This window comes from Phoca vitulina, unplaced genomic scaffold (genome assembly GCF_004348235.1).
Source record: "Phoca vitulina isolate PV1807 unplaced genomic scaffold, GSC_HSeal_1.0 scaffold14, whole genome shotgun sequence".
NCBI lineage: Eukaryota > Metazoa > Chordata > Mammalia > Carnivora > Phocidae > Phoca > Phoca vitulina.
Window position 1 is genome coordinate 39,903,940 of NW_022589717.1, and position 24,612 is coordinate 39,928,551.

Genomic DNA, 24,612 nt, shown 5'->3' on the forward strand with positions numbered 1-24,612 from the left:
TTTTAATAGACTTAGTGAGGGATGATGAGGATAGTGAATGGAAGAGTATTCAGAAGGGAATAGATATAAGAAATATTGGCAAAGTTCGGTAATTGGATCTATGTGGCAGGGTGGGGGGTTGTTTTGTGGTACATGTCTCCTCCAGACACTAGTCCTCAGGTTAGGGAGGCCATTTTGGTGTAGACAAAGCAACAGGTATATATGGAAGTACAAAAAAAAAAAAAAGCCTCTGAGGAAGGAGAAGGGGAAATAATTGGGCATCTATTCTTTATTTGAGGCACAGTTATACTGCATCACGTTCCCTCCTCTACTGATCATTTTATCAGCATGTATCTATTGAGCATTTTCTTTGATGATGGTCACTGTGCTGGGTCCTAATAGTGAACACAACTGTCCTAACCCCTGCTCCCATGCACCCTATAGTCTACTGTGGAAGACAAATGGATAATTTGAACAGGCAATTTCAAACATTAGTGTTACAAAGTCACTAAAATAAATATGGTTTTAAAAAGATAAAATAGGGATGCCTGGGTGGCTCAGTCGTTAAGCGTCTGCCTTTGGGTCAGGTCATGATCCCAGAGTCCTGGGATCGAGCCCCGCATCGGGCTCCCTGCTCTGCAGGGAAGCCTGCTTCTCCTTCTCCCACTCCCCCTGCTTGTGTTCCCTCTCTCACTGTGTCTCTCTGTCAAATAAATAAATAAAATCTTAAAAAAAAAAAAAAAAGAACTGTAAAGTTTCATGCCAGTGGCTGCAATGGGGGCAATTTATGGAATGGATTTTGGGTTTCTTGAAACTCATGGAAGACACAGTTCCTGATAGTTTCAAGGAGTGCTTGCTCAAAGGATGAGCACCACCAGCCAAAAGCAGAGGTGGGGATCCTTAGACTGACCTACCGTGTGAAGACTGGTCCCTTTAACGCTGGGCAGATTTTGGGACCAGTCCTGATTAATATGCGTCCTGGTATTTTAAAAGAGTGTGTGTAATTTTCGGGATGCCTGGGTGGCTCAGTCATTAAGCATCTGCTTTTGGCTCTGGTCGTGATCCCGGGGTCCTGGGATCGAGCCCCACATCGGGCTCCCTGCTCCACGGGAAGCCTGCTTCTCCCTCTCCCACTCCCCCTGCTTGTGTTCCCTCTCTCGTTGTGTCTCTCTCTGTCAAGTAAATAAATAAAATCTTTAAAAAAAGATAAAAGAGTGTGTGTAATTTTTAAAGATGTCTGACTGGGAGTCAGGAAGAGGCTTAAGCCTTTGGAGAATCTGGCTCTTATAATTCTGATTTAGAAAAAAGGGAATAATGAGGAACATTTCATTTCCTGGTTCATAAAAGGTGTTTTTGGATAAAGAGTCTAGCTTTATGTTTGAAAAAACTAACCAATCATCCAACAAACCCAATATGAACAACAACAACAAAATCAGCCCCGCCAAAACCAAAAACAAAAGCCCAAACCCCAAATAACACCATAAATACCTGTTGTCTGGTAATTGCCAGAAGGTAGACTTGGGTTGAGGCAACTTTAAAATTTGGTAAGGCAACAGAACTTGTGAGAAGGGAAATGGATAAGGTAGAAGATGAGGAAGCAAACATGGAATTAACTGGGGGAAGGATAGTAGACCATGTCTTTGTTGTTCATCATTCTGATTTATAAGGCAAGAGGAATTCATTTCCTAGTTAAATTGTTAGAAATAAATTATTCATGGAGGAGCCATCTGTGTTCTCTGTTGCCAGCTTATTCACACAGAAGGAACAATATGTTGTGGCAGAAGTCTGCTGAAGCAATTTTTTTTTTAATGTGACTCATGACACTTTCAAGATTTACTTCAGTTTCGAACTTTTATATCTCCATGTGACAGGAGGTTTATGCTATATTTCTCACTCTTATAAAAAATTCAGAGAGACTACCAACAAAGGGTACCATTATTAATGAGAATATATTTTTATAGTTCCTGCTAGAACTTTCTATATACCAAGAGATTGGGGCAGCCATCTGATTAGTAAAGGGGAGCAGCTTTCTTAAGTTGTACATGTCAGTGTTCTAGACAAAAGAGTGTTGGGGGGCACCTGGGTGGCTTAGTCTGTTAAGCTTCCGACTCTTGGTTTTGGCTCAGGTCATGATCTCAGAGTCCTGGGATCCAACCCCAGTTGGGCTCCCTACTCAGTGTGGAGTCTACTTGAGATTCTCTCTCTCCATCTCCCTCTGCCCCTCCCGCTTTGTGCTGTCTCTGTCTCTCTCTAAAATAAATAAATAAAATCTTAAAAAAAAAAAAAGCATTGAAGTGGTGGGAACTGGTAGAATAATGAGAGTGAAACCATTCCCCAGATTAGCTTATAGGTTGATGAATGAGCAAAATGCAGTTCGTTTCTCTGCTTTCTAGAATTTTTTAGATTTAAATACCTTTGCTCAAAGCTTATCTTTTACATAATACAATTATGCTGTTATATAGCTTCACATAACACTTCCACATCAGCCTTTCTTATTTTCTTTAGTTTTTCCTGCTAAAAACACTGTGTGTGTGTGTGTGTGTTTGTTTTTTCTATTTTCACTCTCCGTGTATCCTCTCCAAATTTTCAACATGCCTCTCATGCTCTGACGTCTTTAGCCAGAAAGGCTCAGTGTTTTTGACAGTGCTGAATCCCTGGGAGGCAGGAAGAATGGTGGTTTTAAAGTTAATCTTTGTCATTATAGAAAGTAACCTTGTCTCTTATCCAGAAGTCAGATCAGTTTGAGCCGCGCCCCTCTCATAATGCAGATGTTGGCAAATGGAAGGTTACCAAGATATTCACTTACAGCAGAAATGAACCAAGCATTTGTTTCAGAATGCCCCCAGCTACTGCCATGCCCCTCCCAAGATACAGTTTCTGGAGCGATGGTATGACTGTCAGGGTTTTGGGAAACGTCACTGATTTCATGATTCATATGGGCATGAGGGAATGAACAACAGTAAGTGTCCATAATAATTTATATACTTTAAGCCTTATGCACTTATAAGATATCCTCTTCCTACTCTCCCAGTTGCATTCCCTTATGGTGTCATGATAACCCACAGCCCTTAGTAAACATGAGCATCAGAGCTGGGAGAATTCCAAGGAGTGCACAAGAGACTACCACCTCTGCCCCTATTTCTCAAATGGGGAAGTATTTGCTTGGAAGGGTTTTCCTCAGTGTCATGTGAAACCTTAAGAAGCACTGGCTAATTAGCGCTTGAAAATTCCCTCTGAGATTGGGACCTCTTGGTTCCCAGAAAGGCTATGGTGCTTCTTATCTCATGGACAGCATCAGCAAATGTCAGTATGACATAAATCTTAAAAATGCAGCCCCAACAGTTTAATCTCAACCATAAAAAAAGAATATAAAATACTGTTCCATTAAAGGGACTGCAGATATCGCTGGATGGAAAATTCATCAGTACAAAGACACATCCCAAGGGAAACAAACTAGGGGAGATGCACGTGCTGAAACATCTTTTGGCTGCAAACCTGGGGTGATTGAGCCATGCCCCTCTCGTAATGCAGATGTCGGCAAATCTGTTACCAGGATTCCAAAGGTGACCACGTGACCTGGCTTGTTCACGGTGGCCCAGTTTATGACTGTTTTCTGGAGTAATTAATTGCTGGGATCCCTTGCACTCTCAAGAGTCCTGATTTGGTTGGTGATCTGATGAATGGTGAAATTGTTTTTAATGGCTCGAATAGTGTAAAGAAACTTACGAGTATTGTGTATCTGGAGAATTGAAGCAACTTGGAGAAGAGGGGGCTCATATATATCCTGAGCCCCTGGAGAGACCTGATTGGCAGCACTTGGGGGACTTTTCCTGTGACATAGGACGTCACAACGACTCAGCCCCGTTTTGCTAAAGAATGATGCCATCATTTGAACGTGCTGTCCACGCCTGCCTCTGGAGCAGACCAGTGTGGTACTTGAGTTTTCAGGGCACTCTCAAGCCAGCTGCCTAGACTCATTAGCTTGTTTTCCAGGTAGCAGTCTAGAACCAATAATTAAAACTTTCAGGGTGGGCATTTTCCATGAGATCCTGGTTTCAGTCACTCCCAATCACTTAACCCGTCATATTGGTGCTTCCTTTACAGATCTTTTTAATTTTCCTTTGGGTCTAAGTCCACTCAGAATTTTGGGTTTGCCTTTCATCCTTGGCTGCAGGCCATGGGTTATGGTTGAGGACCCATCGGCATTTTGACGAAACCAAAAATGACCACCGTTGCTTCAATTCTCTTGCTGCTGCCTCAGGTTGTGTATGCAGATGCATTCGAAGTGACTTTTGTACATGGTTCTGATCAAGATCTTTCATCCCTCCCGCTAAAAGAGGGGAGTAAGGAATGCATTCCATATTTTGTATAAAATATAGCTTTTTTTTGTTTTGTAAATTCTCATTATTTAAATCACGTTTCTGGTTTGGCAGAACCTGCTAAAACTTTCCCACCTAAGGAAAGTGTTTTTTTTTTCTATAACAAAATAATGAGTTTTTATTTCAACATAGAACTATTTTATTCCAAAATAGTTTCATTCCAAAATGGAATTGTGCTGGTGGTCCACAGTACTGCTTCCGCATTTCCTTCTGACGTTCTTCAAACTTGTCTTTTTGCCATGTAAATATACTTAACATACCGGGAATTCACACAAAAGAGTCAAATTAGGTTTCTGGATGGTAACAGAGAAAAAAAAATAAGGAGTTAGTCCTGTGCTGTTCAACATACAGCTATTAGATTTAATTACAATTAAGTATAGTTAGAAATCCTGTTCTCAGCCGCACTCGCCACACCGCACGTCAAGCGCTCTCCAGCAATTATGAGGAGGAGTAAGTCAGAGTCATTGAAAAAGTCTTCTGTGTAGAAGTCAGGACAAAAATTAGAGCAAAGAGCATTTTCTGAGTGGTTTTTCCTTTTCCTTCTCTGCCTTCTCTTTCCTCTTCCTTCATTGTCACTGTCATCACGATCAAGTAGCTAACCTTTTGGACATTTATGACACACAAGCCACTCATCTAAATACTTTTAATTGATTTAAAAAACGTAATCCTCCTAAGAATCCCATGGAGTAGGTATTCTTGTCGTGCCCACATCCAAGTTGAGGAAATGGAGGTACAGAGAGTTAAGAACTTGCCCGAGCCTGATGGCTCGTAAATGATGGAACGCAGACAGATACCCAGCCTGACTCCAGAGCTTGCACGTTGAACCACCAGGGAGAGCGACTGCATCTTCTTAAGTTGGCCGCCCATTGGGGTTTGAGCCTAGTTAGAAAAAGACATAGCCGCTGATTGAGGTGGAGTATGGGAGGTATGGGATGATAGCCAAGCGGGGAAGATGGGGAACAGCCGTTGTGGCCACTGCTATTCTTTGTTATACTTGTCAACTCTACTTCCCACAGAGGTCCTGCTACCCCAGCCATATCCACTCTTCCTACCCTCATTGCGTTCCTCCTCGCCCCCCAGTCTTATTTGGAGAATAGAGGGATTCATCTTGGGCTGCACTAGTGTTCAGCTGCACCATCCACATGAATTACAGGATGGTGGTAACGACTGAAGAACGAGGTCTTTGTTGTGGACAATTGGATGACATTCTTTAGTTACTTTGCTTTTTTTTTTTTTAAGATTTTATTTATTTATTTATTTGAGAGAGAGAGTGAGAGAGAGAAAGAGCACAAGAGGGGGGAGCGGGAGAGGGAGAAGCAGACTCCCTGCTGAGCAGGGAGCCCGTTGCGGGACTCGATCCAGGGACTCCAGGATCATGACCTGAGCCGAAGGCAGTCGCTTAACCAACTGAGCCACCCAGGCGCCCTAGTTACTTTGCTTTTTGTCTTTATTATCGTGTAAGAACACAACATGAGACCTATCCTCTTAGCAGATTTTTAAGTGTACAGGATTGTTCACTCCAGCTACTGTGTTGGACAATAGAGCTCTAGAATATACTCATTTTGCATAATTGAAATTTTATATACATTGATGGGCAGCTCCCCATTTCCCCCACCCCTGCCCTGGCAACCACAGTTCTCCTCTTTGCTTCTATTCAGTTAGACCATTTTGGATACCGTGTATATACCGGTGGGATCATGCAATATTTGTCTGTCTGAGACTGGCTTATTTCACTTAGCATAATGTCCTTGAGATTTATCCATGCCGTCACATATTGCAGGATTTCCTGCCTTCTGAAGGCCGAATAGTGTTCCATTGTATGTGTATACCACATTCTCTTTATCCATTCATCTGTCAGTGTTCACTTACCTTGTTTCCACATCTTAGTTATTGTGAATAGTGCTACAGTGAACATGGGAGTACAACTATCTCTTTCTTATAGGCCATACCATAGCTGCATCTTCCGATGTGTGGGACAGGAAATACCTTACTTCTGTCTGGGAAAGGGAGCCATAAGAAGGAGACACTGCTGGCTCTGGCCCTGGTAGGAACTAACAAAGAATAAACAAAGACCCAACCTCATTTATTACTGGGTGCCCTATCACCATTCCTAACTGACCCCTTTACTCTACCACACCTAACAATGGGCTGCCACACTAAGACATTTTTGATCTTTCATCTACTGTTCAGTGGATTAGTGCATATTGGTAAACTAAAATTTGGATATTCAGGGCAAAGCAGAATGGAATATCAAAACTTGATTAAGTGAGGCGGGTAGCAGGAGAGTTAAATAACTTGGCTGTGGTGGTAGGTCAAGGGTGTTGAATCCCAGTACTGCTATTAGTAAATTGTGTGATATTGAGGACATTATTTAGATTCCCAACGCCCTTGGTTTCTTCATCTGTAAAATGTAGATGAAAATAGTTCTTATCTCATAGGTGTGTGTTGTGTGTGATGAATTAATAAACAGAAAGCCCTTGGAACAGCCCCTTCTACAGGGTAAACCGTTAATACATGCAGACCATTGTTAACATCACCAACCTTCAGATTCTAGGTCTAATAAGATGGTGTAGTTGTGACATGATTAGTCTGTGCTTACCAATGTCAAAATGGTAATGCCTACGTGTGTACCATGAGGTTAAAGAAGGATAAGATGAGAAAGAGGTTAGTGAACATTTGAACACTGCCATGTATGTTAATGTGTTCATGTGTGACACCAGAAATGATGAGTTGCCATTTTGTTTTCAAGAATACCAGTTTAGGGGTGCCTGGGTGCTCAGTGGTTAAGCGTCTGCCTTCAGCTCAGATGATCCCAGGGTCCTGGGATCGAGCCCCGCATCGGGCTCTCTGCTCAGCGGGAAGCCTGCTTCTCCCTCCCCCACTCCCCCTGCTTGTGTTCCCTCTCTCGCTGTCTCTCTCTGTCAAATAAATAAATAAATAAAATCTTAAAAAAAAAGAAGGAATATCAGTTTGGGGCGCCTGGGTAGTGCAGTGGGTTAAGCATCAGACTCTTGATTTCAGCTCAGGTCATGATCTCAGGGTCATGGGATTGAGCCCCGCATTGGGCTCCACGCTCAGCACAGAGTCTGCTTGAGATTCTTCCTCTCCCTCTGCCCCTTCTGCCTGTTCTCTCTCTCTCTCTCTCTCAAATAAATAAATAAATCTTAAAAAAAAAAAAGAGAGAATACCAGTTTATTTAAGGAGGGATCTAATTCTTTTTGTGACTTCTGTTTGTTAATTTTCATGACTGTCCTTGTTGCTCTATTGGGTATGTTGTTTCATATTTTATGTGTTGTGGGGATGAGCCCATCCATAGGTCAGAGAAGTGAGTGTGAAGACAAGAAAGTGATTGGTGAGTGATAAAAAGAGAGTAGCAGATATATGAAGAAAATAACTTATTTCCTACCTCAAAGTTGAGATATGTGATGAAATTGTGTAAATAGAGCTGTAAAAGTTTTTGTTTGTTTTGGTGTCATGCAATTTCATGAGAGATTTTTTTGGCTTGCTATTTTGTATTTTAATTATCTTACCAGAAAAGAAATTCTTCTCTTGCTGGGCTTGGGATACAGTTATTTATCTTTTTCTGAGCTGTTAAGCAGTTAGAAATCATTTTTAAATGGCAACTTTTGATATACATGATGATTTTTACCCTTAGTTTTGAAAACAGGTAGCCCTTTATTTTGTTCATGAGAAATGTTTAATAAGAATGTTTTGGACAAGATATCTCAAACCATCCAAATACAGAATCTTAAATAACTTTAAATAATCATGAACTTATTAGCAAGAAAAATGACAAGGTTCAATATAATATTTTATGTTGATGTTTTGGAATTGTAGATATTATTTACTTGGGACACATGAAATTGAAGATAATTAGTTAATATTTAGTAACTGGCTTTAGTTTTTCATTGAAGCCAGGTAGTTTTATTTTAGTAAAACATTTCAATATTATTTTTACTTTAGAATGCTTGTAGAATATTTAAGCTAACCTTAAAGAATCCTTAGGGGAGGGGCGCCGGGGTGGCTCAGTCCGTTAAGTGTCCAAATTTTGATTTTGGCTCAGGTCATGATCTCAGGGTTGTGAGACAGAGCCCCATGTTGGGCTCCGTGCTGGATGTTGAGCTTGCTTAAGACTCTCTCTCCCCCTCCCTCTGCCCCCACCCCCTAAAAAAAATCCCTAAGGGAAGGATCAGGTGAAATACTAATACAAATTAATAAAATGTATTATAAGATCAGGAATCTCTAGTTTTTGTTGGGGGCTGTGCATATGTCTTTAGTTGCCCTACTTGTCCTTGTATGAGATTTTGTCCTTCATTGTACTACCTTCTCCTCTTCGTTGCAAAAAAAAAAAAAAAAAAAGAAGAAGAAAAATTCCTGAAGTTCTTATCTTAGTCCCCAAAGAAATAAATAAAAGACTAGCTGAAGATGGTTGAGATGGAGTGGGAGATAAAATTAGAATAGTTGCAATAAGTAAAAATCTTGAAAGTACTTTAGTGAGAGAATTATAAACAAAATATGATAATACATAGCCTATAAGAATCCATGATTATTCATAATTTATTCATAACTACATTAAAAATGTGGAACTGTGCATAATTCTTTAGTGTATTTTTAAAATTTAAATACTGAATTTAAAATTGAGAAGAGCAATATACTTTCCTGTAACCTGAATAGTTCTGGAGCATTAAAGGGATGTATCAATAAGCACCATAATATTCTACCATCCTCGTGCATCTAACATTGGGTTCAGCTTACATTAGCAGATACTTCTTTGTCCATGCAGTTTAGCATTTATAGTGCATCTTAGGCCTGAGACCATGTAGTGGTTTCCAGAATTATGCTGGGTGCCTTTGGCAGGGTTGTTTGGAGTAAGCTGACATTAAGAAAAAGCACTTAAGTTTCTAAAGAGTCTTTGTTTATTATTTGAAAGTCAGTGTCTTGCTCTTTCTCTTTCTCTCCGTCCCCCACTCTTGATTTTGGAGGTTCCAAATAATCTTTCTATGCTCACAGTGGTCCACAGACCAGCACCAGGTATCCTCTGGGGCTCATTAGAGTTTCAGGCTCTCAGGCCCCACTCCAGATCCGATGAATTGGAATTTGCATTTTAACAGGATCTTCAGGTGATTTGGACGCACATCCAAGTCTGAGGAGCCTGCCATATGGGATGGGTCAACACTAGGCTGATATTTTTATCTATACTCCTGGAAGGATTGGTTAATTTTCCAAACACTTTGAAAGATTCAGGATCACCTAATATTATTGTTGGAAGCTTCTAGCTTCTATATGTTTCCAATATGGAGGATTGTTCATATTATGTTAACAGCATGAGTCATGGGCAACCATTTATTGGTTATATACTAGTTGTTGGGCTTGGCAGAGAATGTCTCATCTGTATATTTCTCATTTAATCTTCTCAACAACACAACAGAAGAGGTTTTAGTGAGACAGTTTATATGGAAAAGAATCCTGATGCTTGGGGAAGAGGTTATTTGCAAAAGGTTAGATATACGATGTTAGAGTTGAAATTCAAACCCAAGACTGTCTTATCTAAGCTTATGCTCCCCACTCCCCTGACTTTCTTTCTCTATTGCTGCCATGCTATTGTGTTCCATTTGCAATAAGGAAGGGCATGGAATAGTCCATTCATCTGGATCAGGAAACAAGAGGATGTAAGAAATGTATGTTGATATTTATGGTGGTTGTGATTTCTCTATTTCCAGATTCTGACTTCTAAATGTCTAGTATAAGGTTCCTTAAGTCTGTAAGATCTTTGCATAATTTTGTGGATTTTCTTTTGCAAATGTGAGGAAGAGAACTCATATTTTCCTTTAAATCAAATTCTCAAAAAAGCCAATGTCTCATAAATTAAGAACTATCACCCTTCTCATCTGTATCCCGCTGACCGTTGGCCACTGGAATTCCTACCTGTCTGCTGGCATCATTGAAATCCTCCCCATCACTGGACTTTCCCTGTACCTACTCCCAAATCATTCTTTCTCAATCCCAGAAAGGCATCAGAACCAACCCTCGGTCTTTAAAAAAAAAAAAAGTAATACAGGTGCTCATGCCCTTTCTCAGACCTTTTGAAGTATGATCTTTGGGAATGGAGCTCAGAAATCTGTATTTGTAAGAAGCCCACAACTGATCCTGACCTAGAGAGCAGTAAGTCAGCACAGTTTTCTTTAATGCCATTGAACAAAAGAGGATACTTCACGCATGCCCCAGCATAGAATAATCTCCTGGCGGAAGACTGAAAGAGGACCCAGTCCTCCCACAAGGGGATGATCACCAGCTCGTACGGGCTAGAATTTCTAAGGTTCTGAGTCATGCAGAAAGACCTGGGAGACTCCATTTTTCCCTCTACTCTCCTGGAAAAGATTCTTTTGTATTGCCCACCGCTTCTGAGACTAGCATCTCAGATGTTGAGAGAATAGCGTCCTGAAGATGTTTTGACAAATCGGTTTGACTTTTCAGTTATCTTTTTCCTGAGAGAATGAAAAAGAAAGTTCCAAGGAGTTTCTGGGAAGAGATTGGAATATTCAACTAAGTTCTGCCATCGCTGATGTTGTTTTAGGTCGTTAGTATTGCTACCACCTCACCTGCTTAGCAAACCGAAGTTTTTCTCCATTCATCTGTGTCTGCTAGAAATACTTGACATTTTCCACCCACGTAGGTTCTGATGCCATCACTTTCACTCCTCTCATCTATTCACCTTTTGGAGTAAGATGGACTGTTTTGTCATGGGCACAGAGTGGTGATTGGTGGATAGGAACTTGTGTTTTTCCTTCACTTGTTGTAATCATGCCTTAGTTCACTATGATGATCTACCATTTCCTCTTTGTTCCAGAGAACTGTCAAAACTGTCAGCTAACATTTATTGAGAGTTATGATTTGTACAGGGCAAGTTTAGAAGCTGAATACCAATAGTTTGTCAAAGAAAAGCTATCAGGCTCTGTTTCTATGGAATGGTAGGATGTTTGAGGTCATCCAGTCCAGTATCTATACAGCGAGGCTTCGAGATACCTCTGTGCCTTCTAGGGGAGTTGATGACTTCACAACAGCTGTTTTGGCTTTCAACAGCTTGCGCTGAAAGAAAGTTTGTTCTTCAGCTGTGCTAAGCGCTCTCTCTCTGGACATTCTAGTCAGGATTCTAGTTTTGTCCTCTGGAGTTTTGCAGAATCAGCCAAACCCTTCCTCACACAACCACCTCTGGGAAGCTGTTGCGGCACCTAAACTTCTCTTCCTGAGCTACGACATGACTCCTCATGGGCATTATTTTCCCAGATTAACATACCAGTCACAACCAAATATGGTAACGAGAGAGCCAGCAAAGGCTGAATCATAATCACGTGTCAGAAACCAGGTCCATTCCTGGTTTCTTTCCCCCTCTTCTGATGCCAATTCATTTAACTCTGTTCTGTTCTTGGCCTCTTAGATATATTTATCTTTACGTTTTATTTTATGGGATCCAAATACTGGTGGTAGCAATACTAACGACCTCTCGTTTTAAGAGTCTTCTAAGAGAGTTATCTAAAATAAAATTAATACTTTTAAAAGATGCTTTAAGGTCCAGAATCCATCTTCAGTAAATATTTGCACAAAGGCATTCTGATAACCATTTGATGTGATCTATAGCTATTAGAGTATTTTAAAACTAATTCTGTCTTCCCTGGTGATTCGTATCTACAGAAAGATTTCAAATCATGAAACTACATCATTAAAATGATCTCTGCCTTATCTGATTTCTATATTAAAACTTATTCCGTGTTCATGTCACGATGCTCTTAAACAAGTTAAAGGTTTTTCTGACACTAAGGCTTTTGTAGGCAGCCTCTTCTTGGGTATTAGCTGTCAAATATTTCATGTTACTAATTTTAAGTAACCCATTTCTGTGATTTTTAAACTATGAATTTCTGGGAATGGGCACAGAAATTATAATGCCTTTTTCATCGCAAAGATAGCCTTGTAGGTCAAGACGGTAAGAAGAACAGAAGGAATTTTGAATACCTGAAATGATAAATATTTTAGAAAAACTTCTTAATAAGTTAAAGTAAAATTTTGTTCATTGATTTATTATAATTAGCTTTAGAGAAAAGGTGATGTAATCCAGTTAATAGGTAACTGCTAGAATAATTCACTCAGCCAGAAGAAAAATTCCCTACCTCTCTCTTCCTTTCCTCCCCCCTAGAATGGATGGATAATGGTGCAGTGCTTTGGAAAACAGCTCTATTGCAATACAAGAAAAAAAAACCCCAAACCAACCTCTTTTAATTCTTACTGCATAAAATGAAACATAAAGAAAGGCAGTACAGTATAGGCTAGCCTGATTATACTTTTCATAATGTGTTTGAAAATCCTTCAGATTCCTTAGACCTCAGATGCACCTTCTGGAGAACATGTGGAGAAACCAGAAGCTACAGATTTCAAATAATTGCTCTTCATGTGCGGTGGTGTGTTGGAGTAGGCTTGTACTGGCTTATGAGACCTATTTTTAATTTTCCGGAAATTTGTGAGCTGACTGACCTCACATTGATAACTTCACATTGGCCATAGTGGGCGCATTTACACCATGGAAATTGGCCAACAGCTCAGAGCTGGTTGTTAAACGTTTACACGTTCATCATCGTATGTGGGTATTTGTAAAAAGTTTCTAGGATACTCGTGTAAAAACAAATATCTTAATGAAAAAAAATTAAAGGTATTCATTGATATTGGAACTCTGACATTGTTTTTATAGACTTGCAAGGTTAGAAATATCTTCTGCATTTTTGTTTATTCCTCTTTCTTTAATTAGGATCTTACTAGATACATGCTAGATGTCATTCGTAAGAGGACTTTAAAATGATACGTTATGGCTAATGCATAATTAATATTTTGAAAAAGAATTCTGGAATGCATCTCTGCGGAATAATTCTGTAATGTATTCTGTGTTGGCTGCCCATTAAAAATCAGATGAAGTGAGATTTTACTTTCAAGATGCCGTGTAAATTTAGTTATTTTAAAATATGACTATGAAGGAGGAAGCAAGAGGGGGTAATATAATCTTCTACACTTTGTATTGTCTTCTGCAACTGTTTTTTATTCTTTTGCCTTTCCTTGTTTTTTTTTTCTCTTTATTCTCTCTTCATCTCTTCTGTAGAAGAATCTATTTTCATATCCGTACCCACCCTCTTCTATTATTTATTTGGCCCTTGGAGATTTGGATTTCTTTTAGGAATACACTCAGCATTTTAGGCTGCTAAAATATGCTAAAACATGAGCCAATTAATGACGTATTTATTGACAAGTTTTCAGAAACTTGCAGGGTTCATTCTGCAAGAGTGATTTACAAGCTCTAATATGTTAGAATGTCAAACAAGTGGAAACAATTAGTAGCACTAATGTCTTAACCCCAGGTTTACCACTGAGAGAGGGAGATCATTGATGGAAAGGCCCATCTGTTCCAGAGATGTTTCCAACTTGCTTGCACAGCCATTTGTAAATCAAATCTGTTCAGTCATTGTGCTGCTTGGATAGCTATTTATATGTCTCTTTCTCAAAATCTTTGGTGAGGTGCATAATTTGCCATGATATTTTTGAGAAATAGGGTTTTATTTTTGAATGCTCTAGTTATTCAGCAATGTGTTTAGTATATTACATGTACCGGGAACATGTATTTTGAAATTGTCACCAGCTCGAAGAACTGTGAAATCAGTGAGTGAAGTATACCTTTTGAATGAGTTAGTGGACTTATATTTTGGCAATAATTTGATGTTGGAGGAAGAATAGATTCATCTAAGTAGGAGTTTCATCTCTATTTACAGAATGAAAGATGGAAAGGGTCTGTTACTATAATCAAGTTCTTTGTTAAAATACCCTTAACCTACTTACTTTTTTCTAAATAATGATGCTACACTTCTTACCTAGAGTTTCACAGCTTACAACCTATTTTCACATTTATCTCATTTTCCATTCGATATTTGCCCTCAGCTCCTTTCTTCCCATATCGAGGTCATTGAATAATTGACTCTAAGATTTGAAAGGGCTTTCCAAATCATCTGATCAAGTCCTCTCCCCAGTGGTCAGCCTGTCAGCTATTTTCAAGAGGACAAAATATTAGAGACAGGTAGGCTGACCCTTGGGTCAAATAAGGTAGTGAAAGTAAAATTTCCTTTTTGTGAGAAGGAAATTTTTTACCATTTTTTACTTTTACCTCTTTATTTTATTTTTTTTCTTTTTCTTTTTAAGGCTCAGCCCTACTGGGCCTGTGAACTTCTGCTTTAGGGGCTCTCTGGTCACTTTAATAAAGGCCATTAATTCCTACCATTTGAGGGCTTTGCCAGTCTGCTGTGAGCTTTAAACTTCACCCATGTGCTAAGCCCAAAGGGTTTGGGTTTCTGGGGGTGTAAAATACTTATGTTTTGTTTTTGAAGCAATAGATGTTTCTTTAAATTTCTTTTTTTTTTTTAAAGATTTTATTTATTTATTTGAGAGAGAGAACATGCACAAGCGGCGAGGGAGGGCCAGAGGGAAAGGGAGAAGCAGGCTCCCCACTGAGCAGGGACCCTGATGTGGGACTCGATCCCAGGACTCTGGGATCATGACCTGAGCCAAAGGCGGATGCATAACTGACTGAGCCACTCAGGAGCCCTTTTCTTTCTTTCTTTCTTTCTTTCTTTCTTTCTTTCTTTCTTCCTTCCTTCCTTCCTTCCTTCCTTCCTTCCTTCCTTCCTTCCTTCCTTCCTTCCTTCCTTCCTTTCTTTCTTTCTTTCTTTCTTCCTTCCTTCCTTCCTTCCTTCCTTCCTTCCTTCCTTCCTACTTTCTTTCTTCTTTTTCTCTCTCTCTCTTTCTTTCTTTCTTTTTGTGATTTAGTTATTTCAAATCACATTAATAAACAATTGGAGCAAATGAAGAGTTACAAGTACGGAACTTAAAATCATTTGCCTCCTCAGTTTGGAATTTATTTCTGCCTTCCGTAAAGCTTTGGATCTGATTTTAAAATACCCATCAGTTAAAATACCTATCAGTTATTCTTATATAGTTCTGATGAGAATACAAACCCAATCAGGTACATTGATTGTTCTGTGACGCAGATGAAAACGATGGAAACTCGGCCCAGCCGGGCTGGGTTTGGTTTGTCAGATGATTATCTTTTAACGGTGGCTTGATTGATGATCGTGTGCCATGCGAAGTAACTGGAAGACAGATGGTTATGTGAAATTGCGGAAAAATGGATGCAACAGGGGAACTGTACTTCCCGAGCCAATGCCATCGGCAGTTTGGCCACCTGCGCAAATATGATGCCTCGGTGCAGGATCAGGAACTCAGGCTAATCACTGTGTAAAAAGGAAAATGAATTAGATGGTGAGTGCAGAGCGTAAGAGGAATGTAAAACCAAACATCCCCAAGTGGACTGAGAGTAGTTCTTGCTGCCTTTTCTTCCCGTTGCTAGGAGAGAGATGAGCTCGCGCCTGGGTGCGTGTGCATTACGAGCTGTAATCTACGGGAGATGACACAGCTGCTAAACCTGGGATTTGTTCTCTGTCGACACTGTAAACAGACATGCACACGTCATCCGTTGCACAGCCTGTTGTAAACTCCAGCTCTAGAGCCGCAGAGAAGAAAATTAAGTGTTGGGGAAAAGCAGTCAGTCCTCATTAAATAAATGGAGGGTAAACTGACACAGAGAGGCTTATTCAAAGTCTGAAGGCTTCCATTTTATATCTATTTCTAAATTAAGGATTCGGCAGTCAAAGTCTCTTCAGAACTCTGTTTAGACTTTATAACAAAAATAGCCCTAGGGAGTTCTTGCCTAGAGGTTTTGTGGTTCTCTTGTGACCATGGAGATTAATCTTCTTCCTGGGAAATCAGCTGTTCACACAATACGGCTGCCTTCATTCCCAAAGAAGAATTTCCATTCCTGCCTGGGAATGTCGGATATAGCGACAAGTGTTGAGGTCTCTAAATATTGCCCCCAGGGTACGGACTCCCTGAGCCTACCTCAGGTCCCCTTCAGTTAATTCGTGTGTCCCCCCTCACTGCGCCAGAAAGTTTTCAGGGCCCCACAGCTGCACTTGCATCTCAAGGGCACACTTTGTACTGTCAGTCATGCTGCTGGGAGGTTGGGAGTGAGAAGCACGACCAATCATTTATTCATGGACTCGTGAATTTATTTAATCGATATTTATTGTGCTCTAGCTGTGTTTCAGGCTCTCCCTTGGGCAGGAGTGATGTACTGGTGAGCTCTAGTAGATACCATCCCAACACTGATACACCATGCAGTCTGGGGTGGAAGATCAAACAGTCACGCTGATGAATGTATATATTCACACTGAGGTATTAAAAATAATAAAAGAACTGGACTTAGACTAAAGGTACTCTGAGGAAACCATGGTGTTCCACGATTAGGAGAACGTGAAGGCAAAATGTGTGTGTGTGACAAGTCAAGAGCATCCATCACAGGCCAGAGCCCTGTGGCGGAAAGACAGGGAGTGAAGGAGGTGCCTCAGGAGACAGGGGAGGTGGACCAGGCCGAACCACAGGGGAATTAAAGCTCTTGTAGAGAATTCTGGCCTTTATGGTGAAAGCAAATGGGAAGTTGGTTAGCTGATGGGTTTTAGGTAGAGGGGACCCAATGGGGGTTGTGTTGTAAAAAGATAAATTTGGCTTTGGGAGGGCAAAGGGCCGGAGAAGGGCCATACGGGTGGTAGGACTATTCCAATTTAGAACCTTGAAGCTGGTTGGTTATGTATCCAACATTCCTTCATCATTGCCTCACTGCTGAACACAGTTCGTGCACATGTCTGTGTCCTCCTCCAGACCCCACATTCCTTGAGTTTAAGAATGCTATTCTGTTGGCTTTTGAGTCTCCTGTAATGTTGGACACTAAGGTTTGCATGTACACATCCAACAACACTGTGACTCTTCTTCATCTTATAAGACACGTCAGTAGGCTTAGCGCAGCTCTTCTGTATTCTGGTGAGAGCGTTATCTAGCAATCTAATTTATTCTAGAAGGCAGAGGACGATAAAAATACACTTGCCTTTTCTTTTGCTAAGTCGTACGTGTCTTGAATTTTATTTCCATATATTAATGTCTTCTATAAAATGACCTTTATAGTTCTATCTATCTTCATGTCAAACTAAAGCATTGCTATTGTTACTATTATTACTATCTCCTCACAAATATAATAAACATTTTGGGGGAGATTTGCTTCTGAGAGCAATTTCCTACAGATTGAAGAAATAAAACCATATTGGAAATTTTCTGACTTTGAAAATCAGGCCTTGTAGCAATAGGGAGTGGTGTGATTTGTGGCAGAACCAGGAGAGCATTCAGATTCAAATACAAAATATACTGTGACCACCAAACAAACACTGGGGGGCTAAGTGAGTATGAGTTTGCTATTTCTCCTTTAAATGATTAAATATGTATTTTTTAAATCCGGGGAAGTAATACAAAATTTCAGTGCGTTCATCTACTCTTATGGGTTATGGGCCAAGCTCTTTTGAGTGACTGGAGCCTCACACAAAGCTGTGTTGGGGTAAGGGGCAGGACCAGCCTGCCTCCCACAGTGTAGTCTTCTCAAATAACTGCAAAATAGGCTTGTAATACTCCTCTGGCTACTCGATCTCTATTTTCTTTTGTAACGGACGGCTACCCTCTCTTCTGCGCCTCAATCAAATTTATATCCAGTAAGGGGGAAGGTATAAAGCACTGAGTTTGACAGACAGGAAGAAGGTTATTATGACTTTTGAAATCAGAAGCAAAGAAAACATCTCTTCTCACATACCTTGTGGGTAAGTCCCTAGGCACAGTTTTATTAGCGACTTTCCCTCAAAGTGAAAAATGAGGGGCATATAAATAGCCCTGATCCTGCTCCTGCCTGATCCTTAGATTAAGATTAGTTTAGATGAAGGTTGAGAGGTCACACAAGGACACGGTTTTCTGTGATTAGCAGTCATTTAAATCACACACTCAGGAATCTCATGCAAAGGATACTTAGATAATGTATTTCCAGGAGAAAAATAATTCCAGTGTTTTTTTTTTTATTATTTTTTTTTATCAGAGGTGAGCAGTCCTAGTGATTTTGTAAGTGGGAAAATCCTTTCTGCTGCAGAAATCGGGACTGGGGGATGGATGAAGCAGAAGAGAGCAGAACAACAGGATTAATTAAGAGCATTTGCTGCTATGCTCTGCAATTTTATCACTCCTAAATGTAACAGAGAGCAGCAGAAACAGGCAATAGTGATTTATGTCTGAATTCTGAGCCCTTCAGCAAAATGTATCCTCTTGGTGCTGCATTTGTACAATAATGACAATAAAAATATTTGTCTTCCCCATTTTAATGGGCTGTTGTAAAGAGAAAATTAGATTATATGTGGTAAAGCACGTCACACTGATAAGATAATGTAACATAATAATAACAATAATAATAATTATAGCAAACACATAGCACTTGTTATTTGTCAGGCACTGTTCTAAGCATTTATACTTATTCTTTCGCTTAGTTCTTACAATAATTTTATAGGTAGAATAATTTTATAGTTCTCTCATTTTATAGGTGGGAAAAGAGAGCCACAGAGAGCCAAAGTAACTTGCTCAAGGCTAGCCAGTAAGACTTGGTGCGAGGATTTGAACCCATGCAGTCTGGCTCCAGAAGTTCATGCTTTTAATACCTAGGATTAAAAAAAGGGAGGGGAAAAAAGCATAGACTTTTAACTAACTGAGAAGACCAGCGTTTGAATCCTGGCTTCATGGGCTGTGTTACTGTGGTCAACTCTCTTAAGCAGTCTGAACTTCAGTTTGCTATTATAAAATAATACCTACTTTTAGGTGTTTGGTGAGCACTAAATAAAAAATGCGAAGTTCGGTGTTTAATCAAAGAAGGCATGTGGTACATTATTATTATTATTGTTTGGAATATTTTGACATACATTTACTTATTTATTTATTTTATTATTTTATTTTATTTTTTTTTAAATTATTGACTTTTTGAGAGAGTGAGCACGAGCCAGGAGGAGGAGCAGAGAGAGACAGGCTTCCCCTGAGCAGACAGCCCGACGCCGGGCTCGATCCCGGGACCGCGGGATGGTGACCTGAGCCAAAGGCAGCCGCTTAACAGACTGAGCCACCCAGGTGCCCTGGAATATTTTGACATTTAAAGTAGATTTGTTGGGTATCTATTCTGGAGGGAGAAGCAGCTGTCAGCTATGTGTAGTAAATTAGTAGATATACAACATACTCATAACTGTATGCCATTTGTCTTTTATTCAGAGCTATAGAAAATGTCTCCATACTATTGATTTTTGGTCTTTTAGGTGAGCCTGAATTTAAATACATTGGGAATATGCACGGTAATGAGGCTGTTGGACGGGAACTGCTCATTTTCCTGGCCCAATACTTGTGCAACGAATACCAAAAGGGCAACGAGACAATCGTTAAGCTGATCCACAACACTCGAATCCACATCATGCCTTCCCTCAACCCGGACGGCTTTGAGAAGGCTGCATCTCAGGTGAGTTCCAGCCAGCCCAGAGCAGTGCAGGCTCCTTTCATTTTGTGTTTGTACATGTGTGCTTATCTGTAAGTAATGCTGAGCTCACATGAATCTTACGGACAGGGCAGGGGAGGATATAAGTGATATGCTCTTAAACTTGCCTGTAAGAAAAAAGTTCAGAAGGTAAGGGATGGTGGGTGAGTTTCTTCAGCAGTTTGCGAATGAGAAATTTGGTGAAATCAGTATTTAATTAATGTTTTGTTTTGTTGTTAAATAAATCATATTCATTCACCCACATTTGTGACTAGGTAAATTTCCTTTCTTCTAAAAAGCTGAAAGTAAGACTACTGCCAAGTGTTGAAGAGTAATGCCATTGCTGCCTCTGAATGAAGTGATGTCATAGCGCCCTCTACTGACATCAAGGAAGAAAAATTTTGGCCAGATCAATGTTTCACGGGTGTTTAATTCTCGTCTATGTATGATGAGTAAAGTAAAAACAAAACAAAACAAAACAACAATAACACAAAACAAAACAAAAAAACCCCGCCACCAACGAAAACCCCTCCTACCTGTAAAATGAAATTAATACATTTTAACTGTTAGAGAAGCTGGACAGTAATCACACTTTAAGAGAAGATAAATGGTATGTGTTTCCTTTTTGTTTGCACAGGCACGGAGAAATTAGTTGTTTTCTACAGTGTGAAGCGATTTCCTTATTTTTTGGGAGTATTGGTATGTTTATAGTTAGGGAGTTGATTTTTACCTTAAAAATAAAAAATCCAGTGACCTGACAGTTTGACATTGTAAGAAACCCAGAGAACTTCTGTAAATAACATCGATATAATTTCTAAAGTTAGAAAAATTCTAATAACATAGAGAATTAAATGTTTACTACTTTAAGGTGATATTCAAATCTGTAAGACAGAATGGACAAAAGATTATCACTGTTATTTTCTGTAATGGATTTTTATTCTTTGGAGTCTAAGGTATCTGAGCTTATATAACTTCAAGAATATGGGAATTAGCTCTATATCATAGATTAAGTATAATTTAATAGTAAAACAAGAAAATACGCATTATGGAATACAGCTGAATGTCTTGGAAATTCATTACATTTCCAGATTATACCGTTACTGAAATGAAGGGTTTAAAATTGAACAGAAACTTCCCAACTTACGAAGCTCTTGAACTTTGATGCTAGAGCTCATATTTTTTCATGAAGACTGTAAGAGGGAGATATCTTACTATTATGTACATAATTCATGTTAAACTCATTTTAAAGCTCCAGTCTTCTTTAGTAATTTATTCTTTTGAATATTTAAAAAATAGGTTCCTGTGATTTACAGAGCCAATGAATATTTCACTTAAACCCAAATAGAGACTGGCATGCTTTGAAAGGCATCTGTTACTAATATATATAGTTTACCTTCATGTGTTTGTCAGTGAGAGTGAAAATACAATTTTGAGAGGCTATTGTTGAAATAAATAATTAATCCTAATAAATTATTTTAAAAATTATTAATGAAGACCTTAACTAGATAGTAACAATAATAATAATAAATAACTTATTATTTTTCTTCTTGATTTTTTTAGCCTGGTGAGCTCAAGGACTGGTTTGTGGGTCGAAGCAATGCCCAGGGAATAGATTTGAACCGGAACTTTCCAGACCTGGATAGGATAGTTTATGTTAATGAGAAAGAAGGTGGTCCAAATAATCATTTGTTGAAAAATCTGAAGAAGATTGTGGATCAAAACACAAAGGTAGGGAACATGTATAGTTTTCTTGGGTTTGTCCTCTAGCCTAAGGAAGTATGTTCTAATAGCTTCATCATAATGGAGGACGTTGCAGTAATGTTAAAGCTTCTGTGGGATAGGTCCTGGTGCCGAGAAAGTCACGGCTGGTATGGGGGAGGGGGAGGGGGGAACGGGGGGGGGGGGGGGGGGAGGGGGGGGAGAGGGGAGGAGGGGGATGGGGGGGATCGGAAGTGGGGGAGGGGATAGGAGGAAGGAACCCAGCTGTGAGTGTCTTTGAAAGTCTTCATGGCCCTTTCGGAGGCCCTGTATCAGCACATCACAGCATTTCACACTGTTGATCTTTTTCTTCTTTTCCAGAACCTTTTCTTTCTTTGCTTTGCACAACTCCACTTTCTCCTGCTCCTTCTACTGCCTTTCCAGTTACTGCTCAGCTTCCCCTACCTTGGCTAAGTGCTGGCCTTCAAAATGCCATCTGCTATTCTTTTCTCTTTCCCTACAGATCCATTTCTCTAGTTCCCGATCTCCTGTGGAGTTCTTTCTCTACTTTACTTGCTCACTGAGTCCCTTCATCTGGCGACACGCAGGGCCTCGAAACCAAACATTTTCTGTAAGAAAACAGTGTTTTCTCATTTACCCTATCATCAAAGCCTTGACTGTTCCATCACTGTCCCTGCCACCAGCAATCAGTTGGCGGATCTCAGTGATCTGAGGGCCCTAACACTTCTTCAGTCTCTCAACTGCAAACTCATTCCACTGCTTGGTTGAGGCCCCCATTGTCTCTTGCTCTGATGAGTACAGCAGTCCCCTCTTGTTTTGGGTTCAGCCCCTCCCAACCCTGTTCAATCTTCTCGAATTCCTCCAGAGTGATCTTCATGCACAAATTATTGCTTCATTGCCAGCTCTCCACCGTCCAGAGGATAAAGTAAAAACTCAGTATGTCAGAATTGTGAGATGGTTTAGTCTTAGTCTGGGGACTCTGGGGCAACCACCTCTTCATAGCCTGGCTCCATATTTGATGCATGAGTTTTGGAAAGTTATCTAACCACTTTGTGCTTCTGCTTCTTCCACTGAAATATGGAGATGATAATAGTAGCTACCCCCTTGGGTGGTTATAAGGACTGAGTGAGTTAGGATCTATAAAGTGCTTGAAGTCAGGACCTATAACTATTATTACCGTTTCAGCAAAATTTCTCAGGACTCTGTGTTATGTACCTCAGAGTTAGATGGGTGCATTGACATATCCACTAAACGTTTGATGCTCCTTCAAACCAATACTGTTTGAACATTGTTTTCAATTACTTGGAGGGAGGTAGAGCCCATTGTGGAGGGAAGGTGGAGAAGAACTGGGGTTGGCAGCTCTCCATTCCTCTTGTGTTTTTCCAGGCAATTCTGCTCTGGTTCATCAACTCCTTTTTGTACCTTTCCTAAGTGAGAACGTGGAAAGTACAATTTCTGCATTTTATTTTAGTGCCACGGCCTTTTAAGTTTCCCTTGGCCCCTGGCAGCTGCTAGCTGACCCACTCCTTGATCTGGCTCTGATATTCCATGGACTCTGGTCCACCAATTCCTTTTTGCTCCCTAAGCAAAGTATTTTCTAATAATTTTATATCTTTGTATGCGTTGTTCCAACCTTCTAGAATGCTCTTTCCTTTCCTTCCATGTCACCTCCTCTGTGAAGCCTTCTGCTCTTCCAGATGGGTCCAGTTAAGCTTCCCTTACATTCTTTAGAAATACTTCCAGTATGGTGCTTATAGCTATGGAGAGCATTGTATTTGTTATATTATAATTATTTATATAGCTATTTTCCTTTTTAATTCTAGATTTCAATCTTTTGGTTGCAAGAATTATGGCTTATATTTGAGTCTGACACATAGTAGGCTGAAAACCTGCTAGGAACGAATGCGATCCAGCCTGACAAGCAAATCACAGTACCTGAAAATCCACAGCTGGAGTTCCAGACAAGCATTTATCATGCGGTTGGGTGCTAGATAGAGGATCCAGGAGATAGGGAGGGTCCTGGATTATTGCTGTAAAGTTCCTATAACTTTCCTGCCTATATTTAGGATTCATTCCAGAAACTTAAGCTAAGCCTGCAAGTGGAAACTGGTCTCAGAAAAGGGCTGCTAGGGGCTGAGGATTCTAGTAGAACCTGATAAGTGAGTCACTTAAACATTCCTGCTTCTGAGTCACAGATACATTTGCAGTTTCTCAGCCCCTGGTCCATCTTTCTTGGATGAGAGTTGGAAAACAGAGGACTGTCTTTTTTTTTTTTTTTTTTTTTTTTTACCAGAGGTAAAAAGAGGGCAGTCCTGTGTGATAAGTTGTGAACGGTAAGGCAGAAATGGAAAACCACTGTGGAAGCCCAGTGCTGCTATCAGCCGGCAGACTCTCCCCATTGCTTACATTAAGCTGCCTGCGCTGTCTTCATTAGATCCGAGAAATGGGACAAGTAATGCCTGCCACCTTGTGTAGAAGAATCTGTGAAATAACTTCATATCCGTAGGATATCTGATGGGCAACCTTTGTGCAGTGCGATACACTTTCCATCGGCAAGACCTTCCTCTTCCCCAACAGAACCTGTGTAATATTTGCAGAATCGCGGTGTTAGGTGTTTTCTTATTTCTAGTGTAAGCAATACTTATTTAAAAGATATATGCTCATGGTACTTAAAAAAAATAGAACTTTTTTTAGTATTTATTTATATATTTTAGAGAGAGAGAGAGCGTGTGAGTGAGCAAGTGCGGGGAGGGGCAGAGGGAGAGGGAGGAAGAGAATCTCAAGCAGGCTCCCAAGTGAGCAGGGAGCCTGAGGCGGGGCTTGATCCCAGGACCCTGAGATCATGACCTGAGACAAAATCAAGATTCCGCTGCTTAACCGACTGAGCCACCCAGGTGCCCCTCAAAATTAGAGCTTTTATTAAAAGTATCTCAATGCCAATACTTTTTCTGGGTAAAGGTAAATTAAAGAGAAATACATAAAAATTAAAATTTAGTCTCTTTTCTGGAACAGAAGCAAGGTTTG

The 24,612-nt window shown here is 40.0% G+C and overlaps 1 protein-coding gene across 1 annotated transcript in view; it reads left to right on the top strand.

Annotated features, from left to right (window-relative positions):
- CPE (carboxypeptidase E) overlaps window positions 1–24,612 on the top strand; it is a 113,308-nt gene that overhangs the window by 55,741 nt on the left and 32,955 nt on the right. Inside the window, exons 2-3 of the mRNA XM_032413148.1 lie at window positions 19,658–19,854; window positions 21,430–21,597. Coding sequence (XP_032269039.1) covers window positions 19,658–19,854; window positions 21,430–21,597 — 365 coding nt within the window. The remainder of the gene's footprint in view (window positions 1–19,657; window positions 19,855–21,429; window positions 21,598–24,612) is intronic.